Source organism: Coenobita brevimanus, chromosome 102, assembly GCF_032717465.1.
Source record: "Coenobita brevimanus isolate Jiangsu-jjx chromosome 102, ASM3271746v2, whole genome shotgun sequence".
Lineage (NCBI taxonomy): Eukaryota > Metazoa > Arthropoda > Malacostraca > Decapoda > Coenobitidae > Coenobita > Coenobita brevimanus.
In genome coordinates this window covers 4,712,858-4,726,493 of record NC_137055.1, presented here as the reverse complement: position 1 = coordinate 4,726,493, position 13,636 = coordinate 4,712,858, and the positions used below count along the sequence as shown (strand labels likewise).

Genomic DNA, 13,636 nt, shown 5'->3' with positions numbered 1-13,636 from the left:
AAGGAGTCTTTAAATATTCAGTCAATTGGTCTAGTGTCCACCCTTGAGAGTTCCCAGAATTCTTTAACCGAGTTAATTGAACCTGCTTTGAGGGGTAAATTAAATTCTCATGATGAAGCTCCTCTTTTGAGCAGTAACATGGGTGACACTCTCAAGAGTTCATGTGCTAATTTCTTATCTGATGGTTTTGTCAGTCCTCTGGACAGTAATAACAGGAAATCAGTTAAAATATATCGTGATACAGGTGCTTGCCAATCCCTTATGCTGACCAGTGTTCTAGGCTCTAATGTTAATTCCTCTGATGAAACTGTAATCTTACTAGGTGCAGGGAATAATTACTTCTCTGTCCCTCTGTGCAGAGTGAATTTAGAGTCTGGTTTTGTTAATGGTTCCGTTATGGTTGGGTTGGTTGAGACACTCCCAATGTCAGGTGTAACTTTCTTACTTGGAAATGATATTGGTAGAAGTCAAGTGTGTCCAGCTCCTCAGTCGTCTAGTGAACCAGTGACTGCGACCTGGGATTGTGATGTCCCTGATGTATTCTCTGCATGTGCTGTCACTAGGGCTAAGTCTAAAGTTACTGGTGACTTAGAGGATAATGATGATGATGATGTTATCCTAGCTGCCACATTTCTTGCTAATTTAGACCACTCACCAGATGAGGCAGTACCCCGTAGTGTTGATAAATTGTCTCGTCAAGAGTTGGTTGAGTTGCAGGTTGCTGACCCTGAGTTGAAAGGTCTAGCTAACTCTGCTTGCAGTGAGGAAGAGTCAGCTGGTGCTTCTACTTGTTATTATATAATGTCAGGAGTACTTATGAGAAAGTGGAGACCCCCAACAGCATCAGCCGACTGTGAATGGGAGGTTGTACATCAAGTTGTCATCCCTCGTGTTTGTAGGCAGGATATCATTAGAGTGGCTCATGATTCCAGTTTGGCAGGACACCTTGGAGTGAGGAAGACTGTGGCACGCATTTTGAAACACTTCTAATGGCCAGGTATCTTCAGAGATGTTTCCTGGTATTGTAAGTCTTGTCACACCTGTCAAGTTGTGGGGAAGTGTAATCAGACCAAAAAGGTTGCACCTCTAGTTCCCATTCCTCCTTTTGAGGCGCCATTCACCCATGTGTTGGTGGATATTGTGGGCCCTCTTCCTAAGACTTCTTCAGGATTTTCTTATGTCTTGACCCTGATGGATATGGCTACTCGTTATCCTGAAGCCATTCCACTTAGAAATATCTCAGCAAAGAACGTGGTTAAGGAAATGCTAGGGTTCTTCACAAAGTTTGGTCTGCCCAAGGAGGTACAGTCAGACCGGGGAAGTAATTTCATGTCAAATGTTTTCAAGCAGTCTCTGAAAGAGTTGGGCATCACCCAGATCACGTCTTCAGCTTACCATCCCCAGACCCAAGGAGCGTTGGAGAGATATCATCAAACACTCAAATCGATGCTCAAGAAATACTGTTTGGAACATCAGAAAGCCTGGGATAAAGGTCTTCCATTCGTTGTATTTGCTGCAAGACAATCTCCAAATGAATCACTGGGCTTCTCACCCTTTGAACTACTGTTTGGCCATGAAGTAAGAGGACCCCTTAAGCTACTCAAGGAATGCTGGCTGTCGGAGGAAGATGACGTCAACCTGCTGGAGTATGTGATGAAGTTCAAAGAACGGCTGTCCACTGCTTAACAGCTGGCGAGAGAGAATTTAGGAGCTGCTCAGGAGAAGATGAAGACTTGGTATGATAAGAAGTCCAGGTTACGCCACTTTCAGCCAGGAGATCAGGTTTTGATTCTGCTACTGGTGCATGGGCAACCTCTTCAAGCCAAGTTTAGTGGTCCTTATTTCGTGGAGAAGAAACTCAGTGATGTCAACTATGTCATCGCCACACCAGATCGTAGAAAGAACAAGCAACTTTGTCACATCAACATGCTAAAGTTATATCACAGACGGGACGAAAATAACCCAGTCTGCACTCTAGCTGTTCCACCCGAGTCTGCAAGTGAAGTTCTCCCATGCAGCATGAGCCTGATTGATAGTTTGGGGAAGAATCCTGATATCATGAATGATCTCCAGACTAAGGTTTCTCATCTAGCTCCCGAGGAAAGGCAGGAGTTTTCGGCATTACTGCAGGAGTACCTGCAAGTGTTCCGTGCCACTCCAGGAAGAACCACTGTGTTGATGCATGATGTCAATGTTGGAGACGCAAAGCCAATTAAACTGCCTCCTTACCATGTGAACCCAGTGAAAGTTCCTCTCATCGAGAAGGAGCTTGGCTACCTGTTGGACCACAAGATGATTGAGCCCTGTCAGAGCGAGTGGAGTTCTCCTGTCACTCTAGTCCCTAAGCCAGGTGGGTCACAGTGGCTTCGCATCGACTGCAGACATGTTAATCAGATAACCATAACAGACACTTACCCTCTCCCTCGCGTGGAAGATTGCATAGACAAGATCGGAAAGGCTAGGTACATAGGTAAGTTTGATTTGTTAAAGGGATACTGGCAAGTACCTATGACTGAACGTGCTAGGGAGATCTCATGTTTTGTAACACTAGGAAAGACTTTTGCATGTTCTGTAATGCCATATGGTATGAAGAATGCACCAGCCACATTTCAGAAGCTCATGAATGTTGTAACAGAGGGTTTGGCAGGGTGTGTTGTTTATATTGATGATGTATTAATCTTCAGTGACAACTGGAAAGATCACCTATGCCATGTCAGTAAATTTCTTGAGCGTTTGGTTCAGGCTAATCTTGTAGCTAATTTATCAAAGTATGAGTTTGGTCAAGCTAAAGTTCAGTACCTTGGGTACGTAATTGGTGATGGACACCTTGCACCACCAGCAGCTAAGGTTCAGGTTATAAGTGATCTTCCCAGATCTAAAAGTAGGAAAGAGCTACAAAGATTTTTGGGAATGGTATGTTATTACAGGAGATTTGTTCTTAACTTTTCAATTCTTGTATCACCACTTACAGACCTACTGAAAAAGGGAGTTAAATTTGTCTGGACCGATAACTGTGAATCCTCTTTCAGCAAACTTAAAGCTATCCTACTAAGTCAGCCAGTGCTCGCTACTCCAAATTTTGCTAAGCCTTTTAAGATGGCTGGTGGCGCAAGTGATACAGGAGCTGGGGCTGTTTTGCTGCAAGAGGATGATCAGGGTATTGAACACCCTGTATCTTATTACAATAAGAAGTTCACTCCACCTCAAAAGAACTACTCAACTATTGAGAAAGAGCTTTTGGCCTTGATTTTGGGTTTACAGCATTTTTTATTTTATTTGTGTTCTGGTTTTGACCCCATAGTCATTTATACCGATCATAACCCACTGAAATTCCTTAGTAAGTTTAAAGATAAAAATCAGAGATTGACAAGATGGAGTCTACTTCTTCAGGAGTATTCATTAGACATACAACATGTCAAGGGGAAAGAAAATGTTATTGCAGATTGTTTATCTAGACTTCAGACAGATTGTTTTAGAGTAATAAGAAATTTCCTTTGTAAATTTTTTTTTTTTGTGGGGAGGTGTTACATAGCCTATGATTTCATCATCCTTTGTATAATTCTAACGTACAGTATGCTGCATGTTTGATCACGATTCGCCTCGTGGCTTCCATAGTGACCAAGCTTCCGTGTTCTACCTCACTCCCCCCTTCTCCTCCCTTATAGTAGAGTAAGTCGTTCTTTCTGTTGTTCAGAGCAGGAGTGTCAACTCTTTGTCCCCTATGGCTTCATTTGCGCGTCCTTCTTACAAGTTGTATCAAGCTCTGCCAGCCCCTATGTAATGAGCTCAGTCTCTGCATTATTGCCACTTAGATCTACTCCTCATTTTGTTCACATCTCTGTCCTCCTCTGTACAGTTGTTATTATTTTTGTGAGCGCTCAGAAAGTCTCCAACCATCTAGCTGCTGTGTAATTTGAGTATAAGTGTTATTACATTTTTTTCTTGTACTGTATAGCATAAGGTGTTAATTCGTAGGCCTGGTAAGGTTTTTGTGATTCATGTGGAGTTTTTGATGTCAGCCACTGTTAATAATATTTTGTATCTGCAATAATATGTCTTACATTAACTGAGCATTATCCGGTTTTCTCATTTTATCAGGGCTGACTTAGATAAATTTACTCTTGCTAATTTCGTGTTAATAGAGGCTATTGCAGTTAACCATATATTTAACCTGTTTTTTGCCATTACATTATCTTTATGAGTCCTGAATGTTTAGTTGTTAGTTTGAGCATTAAACTTTAACTTGTAATTTTACCTAACTCTTTTGTTTTGAACCTGGAACTTTGTGGGACAGTAGTGATTTTTAGTATTCTCACTTGAAGTGTTCATTATCTCTCTCTGTTCCGTAACAATACATATATATATATATATATATATATATATATATATATATATATATATATATATATATATATATATATATATATATATATATATATACAGTATATATATATATATATATATATATATATATATATATATATATATATATATATATATATATATATATACTCGTATATATATATATATATATATATATATATATATATATATATATATATATATATATATATATTTACTGGTGGAAAGAAGAATGTAAGCTGGAGTTTCTCACTTGCTGAAAGCTTTGACTGATGCTGATACTGTGAGTGAGGCAATAAGCAGGATGAAGGTGGGGAAGGCAGTAGGTGTGTCTGGGTTGACTGCCGAAATGTTGAAGGCCTCAGGAGATATAGGGGTGAGGTTAGTCACTGACCTGATAAATATGATTATTTATGAGTGTGTTGTCCCAGATGATTGGCTGGAAAGTGTAACTGTAAATGTGTATAGGGGGAAGAGTGATGCCCTGGAAAGAGGATATTATAGAGGTATAAAGCTTTTAGATCAGATAATGAAGGTAATGGAGAGAGTTTTAGAAGGTATGATTAGAGAAAGAGTGAATATTGAAGAGATGCAGTTTGGGTTTATGCCAGGTATGGGGACCACTGATGCCATATTCATTGTTCGACAGCTTCAGGAAAAATACATTGGGAAGAAAATGGATCTGTATTTTGTTTTTGTTGATTTAGAAAAGGCCTTTGAAAGAGTCCCTAGAGAGGTGGTGAAGTGGCCAATGAGAAAGCTTGGCTTGGAGGAGTGGCTGGTTTGGGTGGTTGGTTTGGGTGGTTATGGCTATGTATGGGGGTGCTCGCACCCAGTTAAGAGTGAATGGAGATTTGAGTGATGAGTTTTCCGTGAACGTTGGTGTGCATCAGGGGTCAGTTTTGAGTCCCATGTTGTTTATCATGGTACTTGAAGCCCTCTCACGTGACTTCAGAAACGGATTCCCGAGGGAGATGTATGCTGATGATTTGGTGTTGATTGCAGAGAATGAAAGGGAGTCGGATGAAAGGTTTAGGAAGTGAAGAGATGGTATGGGGCACAAGGGCTTAAGGGTAAATGCAGATAAAACAAAAGTGATGATATCTAGGGTTGGTGGCGGTACTGTCAAAGACGAGGGAGAGTGGCCATGTGCAGTTTGCTACAAGGGCGTGGGAAGTAATTCCATCTTGTGCTGTGTTTGTGATAAATGGGTGCACTAGAGGTGTAGTGGTATCAGAGGTAGACTCCGAGAAAATGCTGATTTTATGTGTACGACGTGTTGGGAAGAGCAGGTGGAGATTGTCAGGCGTGAAAGGACTGAACTTGCTGGTGAATCTCTTGAGTGTGTGGAAGAATTTTGTTATTTGGGAGACATGTGTGCTGGAGGTGGGGGCTGTGGCTAGGGTGAGAAGTGATTGGAAGAAGTTCAGGGAGCTCTTGCCTCTCCTGACATTGAGAGGACTCTCCCTACATGCTAAGAAGTCTTTGTATGCAGCATGTGTTAGGAGTGTAATGCTGTATGGTAGTGAGACCTGGACAGTAAAGAAGGAGGATACTCGCAGGCTCAGACGTACAGAAATGACAATGATTAGGTGGATGTGTAATGCGTCCCGGCGTGCAAGGTCTGGGAGGGCTGGGTTTACGATGGAAGAGTTGAGAGGTAGGATGGGACTGGAGTGTGTTGTGATGAGGAGAGGTAGACTGAGATGGTTTGAGCATGTGAAGAGGATGGGGGATGATAATTGGGTAAGGAAGGTGAGAAGTGTTTATACTGGGGGTGGGGTATGAGGGGTAGACCGAGAAAGACATGGGACGAGGTCATTAAGTGTGACCTCAGGGTTAAGGGACTGAACAGGGAGGCTGCAATAGATCGTGCAGCATGGAGAGCCGCCATTAGGTGACCAAGGCCGACGCATGCATGCATGTTGGTGTCTTTTAAACACGAAACGAAAACGAAAGGAAACGATATATATATATATATATATATATATATACATATATATATATATATATATATATATATATATATATATATATATATATCAGCTTAGATTCTTCTTTCCACCAGTATATATATATATATATATATATATATATATATATATATATATATATATATATATATATATATACATTCTTTATAATTATTTTATAATTTAACTTCGAAGAGGTCTCTCGTACTATTCACGTTAATCCTCTAGCTAACGCGACATCCCAAAGCCCTGAACCTCATGTGATGCAGAAGTGAGCCTGTATGCCACAGTCACACGCCGCCTTGGTCAGGCCGTAGTATGTTGTGTTTTAGCTGAACTGGCCAAAACTTGCCATCTCTCCATCATGACAGCTGAGAAGTAACAAGAGATAAACACTAGGATAAAATGCTAGTCACGAAGAAGTGCTATGTAAAAGATGCAGGGTCCTACCATTGTCTGTTTCTGCCACTGAAGTACGTGAAATAATCTGTGCAGGGACGAAAATCTAGGCCAGGTTAACGTAAGGGAACTATAATTCAGTCATAAGTTCGCCGACCCTTCCTGCTGGCTGTGGTGATGGAGGGTGTTACGTGAAAATTTTTATGTTACAGTAAAATAACACGCAAAGCAAAAGAATGTGAGAAAGAAGGATACTTTACGACGGTCTGGGGGGAATGTGAAATATGCAAGGCAGGACACAATGCCAGAGGAGTATTGTCGGTGATCTTTTGCTCGTGCTAGTACGTCTTGTCCACCATCAGCGACTGCTTTGAGAGTTGTGTTCTATGTGGCATTGTAGGCTTCGTGGCACCTTTTACTTAGCGAATCGATTCCGCACCTTACACATCAGTATTCTCCTACATGGCACTGATGCAAAGTATATCGATATTAAAATTATGTAAAGAACAAACAGAAAGCTATTAAGGTATTAAGGTGAAATATGCTTAAGAAGAGGTGCTACAAGGCCTCCTCTGTGACTTAGAATACGACTTTAAGAGCTAACAGTTATACAGTAAGGCCCGATACCCTAAGTCATCATCATCCTCTTCAACAAGTTAAGTAAATAATTAAGGTTCTCCTCCCATTCACGATTATACTTTAATAAAATATACAACTCCTTCCTTTTCACCATGACTGTTTTTTCCGTCTTAATCAGGTAAGTATCAGGCACTTAAAGTCACTTTGGGAAGAGCCTTTGAAGGTGAAAGAGTTAATGAAGGTTATATCTATTCCCATCAAAATCCAAAAATCTCTCAGACTGAAGGAAATCAATCAGACAGCTCCGTTAATCTAAGGAAGAGCATCTGGTCGGGAAAGTGTTCGTGAAGGTTATATACATATCGAATCTCTCCAGTTCAAAAGGCTTATAAATCTGAAGCAAATAATTAGCTATTAAGGACAATCTAACATAAGCTTCATCCAAGCGATAATGGTTAATCCCTTTTATCTGATCACATAGTTTTAGTCAGTTCTTATTAGCAGGCGATGTTTTTCAGGTATGAGAAGACTTTTCAAACTCACAGGGTTGGATAGGCGTTAGCTTTCATTCCCTTCTTCAATTTTAGTTTCCTCTAGTCCGAATAAAATCACAGGGAGTCACGAGAAATAAAATATAACGGATGCACTCGAGTTGAAGGACTTGAACTGGATAAAATCGTTAGTAGCCATTAAAAAAAAAAAAAAAAAAAAAAAAAAAATTAAAGAATGGGAACAAAATCAGGGCGCCTCACCTGATGCTGACGTGGGCCTGTGAGCTAAGGGGAGGCTTGCCACCGTCATACGCCGCCACGGTCAGGCTGTACGTCTTGTCCACCACCGTCAGCGACTGCTTCAGGAATATCTCACCCGTATTCTTCTTCACTGAGAATAATTCCCCGCTGCCCCGTACCAGCTCGTACCGCACACTACCAAAATCACCAACGTCCATGTCCAGTGCTCGTACCTGCCCACAACACAAGAGACACGAAAAATACTACTAATAATAATTATCTAATTTGCATATGGTATGTCATTACTTCAAAATGTTTCCTGCCTACAAGACATTCACAGGAGTGATTATTTCGCACAGCAATCGTTAACTTATGTAACCCATTATTAGGTGTCTTAATAATTTGTCAAATGTAAGATTTATACTTATATTATGAAGTAAAATCAAAGTAGCACACACACACACACACACACACACACACAAACGGCCTGTCACGCCATCTTCTCTTGTATAGTAACCCATTAATCCTTTAATGTTCTTGTTGTCTCCCGACGATTTTATTCACCTTAACATATATTTCTTGACTTAGAGGTGCTAAGTATGTTCCACTAATCCCTTCAGTACCCAAACCTTATACAGTTTAATTTAATGAGAGCATATATTGATGTATGATAAGTATATCCCCGGATTCCTCAAACACTTTCACAGCTGACATCATGGGGAGGCAGAGGCTCAATCGGTAAAGAGATGGCCTGCGGTCCTACCGGACCCAGGTTCAAACCCCCGCTGGGGCAGGGAACAGTTTAAGGATTTGAATTTCATACAAAGCAGACTTTACCGATCTACCAGAAGACCCGCCGGCATGTAAAAATACCCCCGCTAATACCAACACACCAGTCCTATATGAGACAGCCCTAGCATGTATTCAATATGGACGGTGGGTGTTAGCGCCGAAGTAGTGACATGTAGAGGTGTATGGTGTGTGTAGAAGGACCACTGGGCCTCGGGAGCAGGCTGTGAAGCCGATGCCCAGAGTCGAGCACATAAAAAAAAATACATGTATAAAAAAATTTCAGGAAAATTAATTCGTCTTCCTATTGTACAGATGACAACATCAACATTAGCCTCTTTACGATAGAAAACGCGACAATGGGCAATGTCCTTTGAATCTCAGTGATGTGACCAATGGAAGAGTATATATGTATATTTTTTTCAGAGTTTCACAAGCTGTTAAGAAACAGAGCGATGTTTTTCCACAGCTATACATCTGCAAACCCAACATAGCAATACTTACTTTCGCTTTTCTCGCAACATTTCCACTCACCAGCATTTGCATAAATTCCTTCCAACTGCCTCTTATATCTCTTTTATGTCTGAGCATTCTTCCATTATCGGTTCATATATTTTGTCGGCAATTTCTTGATTCTTATACTCCCGCCCAGAAACCTCCGTGTTTTAAGAACAATTCATTCATTTCCTTTTCAAAATCTAATAGGCCTTTTTTTTTTCTTGTTAACTGTTGGTATACTCATGTACAAACACCTCATTCACTCAACTTACTTTCATTTAAATTCCTCTCTTGTTACCACTGTGGCTACTTCTATATTTAACTTCCACTTTTCACTTTTATTTTAAATACAACTCTTCTCTTCCTTTATTTTTGATAGACATCTTTGCAACACACACACACACACACACACACACACACACACACACACACGCACACGCACATATGCAAGCGCGCGCGCGCGCTTTAATATTCCACAAGCTACTCGTATCTTTTAGTTCAAAAGATTTCAATTTCTCCTCTGCTTATGTTCATGTACCTCAAACAACACTGGCTTTATAAAGGCATCACAAAGACTCTTATGACGGTTACCTCATGCAGCATAATGTAACGAAATGAAGAGTAGTAACTCTCTCTCTCTCTCTCTCTCTCCGTGTTACCATTTTTACTCTCAGCACACCTTCCCTCTCACCTACGAGTACTGTCTATCTCTTTACTACATCTACACCTCTACACCTAACCTGCCACACCTGCCTCTACCTCACCTACCTCCTGCACCGAAGCTACCACACTTATCTCCTACACCTAACCTACAAAACCTGCCTCCTACACCTACCCTACCACACCTGCCTCCTTCACCTGACCCCCACACCTGCTTCCTACACTTGTCTACCACACATTAATTTCCACCCATGGGCTATTAAAAATTACCTACTACACCTACCTCTACACCTAACGCACCACACCTGCCTTCTACACTTGGCCTGCCCCGTACACTTCACCTACGCCCTACACTTGATCTCCCTAGTCAATCTCCTACACCTGACTCCCCAGATGTCTGATACACTTGACTTGCCTCTCACTTCTTCCCTGCGTCAACTGCATTTCCACTTACTCTGCCTACCTTAGCGATGACGTGGCCCCGAGTGGCAGCTGTGGTGACGAGGGCGAGGTATGGCTGGTTGAGGAACACAGGCTCATTGTCGTTCACGTCCGTCACCTCCACCTCCACCAGCACTCGGGCCACGCCGTTCTCAGACTGCCTCTTCTCCGCCTCTTGAACCTGCACACACGAGGACCCGTCTTTTTGTCAGCTTAACAGGCTTTCTAGCACCTCTTCCTTAATGATTTATTTGCTAAGTACTAATTAACAGTTCACTCTCATTTTAAATGTCAGGACCAACTTGCCTAGCCCCGGGCTCCTACGCTTCTCTTGGGGCAACGTAGGATTGGATGATGGATGGATGGACTAATTAACAGTCAACTTTGTGCTATTTATATTTTTCAAAAATCGACACATATTGCACAAAAAACATGCATGGCAATAGTAATGTGCAATATCCAGTGATAAACTGGCAAGGAAAAGGTGCTAAGGAGCATCTTTTACTGAAGGAAACACAGGCAAAAGTAAATGTTTGAATATGATGTTGTTGGTGGTGGTGGTGGGGGGGGTGAAGACTGGGGAAGAGTTTATTATTAATGCATGTGCTGTTACTGCTGGATAACATTTAGATCCTCTTTGACTGAGCTGATTTCCACACAAAGGTAGCCACCCGACTCCACCCAGGCAGACAACTGGGTAAAAATCATTTGAAGTGGTATGTCCTCTCAATGCGTGAATGTCAGACTATGTGGCTCTTTAGACCGTATTCTCATCGCCTTAGAGAGGCTTTCTTTAGTCTCTTCCGTACCTGTATTATTTTTGCACAGTGGACTCAATTATGCCGTACGTTATGTCTTTTGGATGTCAATAAAGACTACATAAATATTTACAAGAGGGCAGTCGAGTGCCACAAGCAAATATTAGTTAGTAAAACTGACATGGTAGATAGCCTCCGTCGCCGACGAGAGTATACCAGTATACTGAAAGATGATGGTGTGGTGTTACATCAGGTACGTGTGTTTTGTAAAATAATCTTGTCTGTGTCTCTATATGAGAACTGGGTTGAGTGTCATCTACAGAATAGTTTACCGCCACACTGTCTGACCTTGCAAGTGTTGCGTGTGCATGGATTTTTCTCCTGAGTATGTTGATGGCACCGTGGATGTTAGATGAATTAATGTATGGGAATATAGGTACGAATCTGCTGTTTGTACCTATCTATCTACCTATTTATCTATCTATCCATCTATCTGTCTATCTGCCTGTCTCTGTCTGTCTGTCTCTCTGTCTGTCTGTCTCTCTATCTCTCTCTCTCTCTCTCTCTCTCCAATATATATAGATAGATAGATACAGATATAGATATATATATATATATATATATATATATATATATATATATATATATATATATATATATATATATATATATATATATATATATGTATATGTGTGTGTGTGTGTGTGTGTGTGTTCCTTGTGGAAAAATGTCATAAGTTGTAAGTACAATAATTAATTTGTATGTTTGTGATTACCCTTCTGTACACGTAGCAAGCTATGTGGGTGCTGGGAATTACTGCGTATGTATGCAATATATGACAGTATATTCTGATATCTAGACAGTCACTGCTATAGAACATTGCTTACTATGTGTAAGTTTTTATATGTTTTATGACTGTTGTGTGCAGCCACTGATAGTAGGGAGTGTCGTAATCTGTACAATGTGTTTGATAAGTTGAGTGATCATGCGGGACTGCAATTATCCTACATGCGGGACGTAGCCTGCAACTGATCTTTTGTATCGCTTGTATACCAGAGTCACTATTCCATTGTTATGTCTGTATGTCATGGCTACCTGTATTCAATTGTTACTGAATACCGAAGCGAACCACTTGTTTCTGTTTTAATTAGTTTAGCATATAACGTTAATGTGTTGTATACTGCACGTACTATACTTTCAAAATGTGTGTTAGGGATTAGTGTTGTGTATGGTGTTAACTGATTCTCCGTGTCGTGACTGTTAAGTGTACTGATAGATTTGGATGCTGATGAGGTTGAGTCGGCACTGTTGTTTAGATTGGGCTACTTGCAATGATAGTTGGGTGGCACTGATTTTCTCTCTCTCTCTCTCTCTCTCTCTCTCTCTCTCTGCATATATATCTATCTAACTTTAGTGACAATATAGTTTAACATGTTTTGTTACTAAGTCTTCCTCTGATTTCTTTCATTAGAGAGAGGAGAGAGAGAGAGAGAGAGAGAGAGAAATCCATGACCTACCTGCACCACCAAAGTATAATGATCCTGAGTCTCGCGATCAAACGGGGTGCCTGTGGTCTTGATAATTCCTGCCGTGGGATGAATCACGAACTTATCACTTGGGTTAATGATGGAGTAGTTGACGTGTTGGTTGAGTGGTCCGGCTCTCAGGGCCACGGCAACCACATTCACTTCCTTGGTTGAGTTCTCCATTACAGTTGCCCTGTACTTGTCCTGCGTGAAGGTGATGGTTGAGAGAGGCGCATCTTGAACTGATATATCTGCTGTGGCTGTGGACGATGACGAACCATCCCTGGCCTCAAGTGTCAGGTTGTAATGGGGCTTCATGTCCACCTGGTCCCGCACTTTGATACACATGCTCTCACCATCAAAGGTAAATTTCCCCTTCTCATCGCCGCTGATGATGGAAAACTTGAGCGATTGATGATGATTTCTTAGGCTCTTAACAGGACACAAGACTGTTACGCCAGAGAATGTGGGCGTGTAGAGGACAGTGGAGAAGTGGGACTTGATGAAGGACTGAATGGCAGGCTTGACGCTCTTGACAGTGACGACCACAGTGGCAGGAACGACACACTCTCTTCTGGGCACACCACCATCGCTGGCCCACACTCTAAAGGCTACACTCCTGCCCGCCACTGCAGCCAATCCCCCAGCCACCCTCACCGCACCTGTAAAGAAAGTCCACTCACGCCATTATAGTCAACCTACTATATTCTACTTCTTCAAACTTTACTGCACCACCAGGAGCGTTATGGGGTCCTGATTAGGCTATTTCCTCCTGACATATAAAGCAAGAATGACCAGTCGTTCATCCCTGAGTGCTAAATCTCCTTTTCGAATGCCAATTTGTAACAAGATATTAACATTCGAGTGTGGCACTAGTCACGAAGAAGTGTTCTGGAAAGCAGCGTAAAATAAGATGCAAA

The 13,636-nt window shown here is 41.4% G+C and overlaps 1 protein-coding gene across 1 annotated transcript in view; it reads right to left on the bottom strand.

Moving 5' to 3' along the window:
* Positions 1-13,636, bottom strand: part of LOC145415347 (fat-like cadherin-related tumor suppressor homolog) — a 394,573-nt gene that overhangs the window by 132,263 nt on the left and 248,674 nt on the right. The window contains exons 15-17 of the mRNA XM_080284623.1: positions 12,708-13,378; positions 10,455-10,604; positions 8,066-8,277 (exon numbers count right to left, since the gene is read on the bottom strand). Of these exons, the coding sequence (XP_080140749.1) occupies positions 8,066-8,277; positions 10,455-10,604; positions 12,708-13,378 (1,033 nt within the window). The remainder of the gene's footprint in view (positions 1-8,065; positions 8,278-10,454; positions 10,605-12,707; positions 13,379-13,636) is intronic.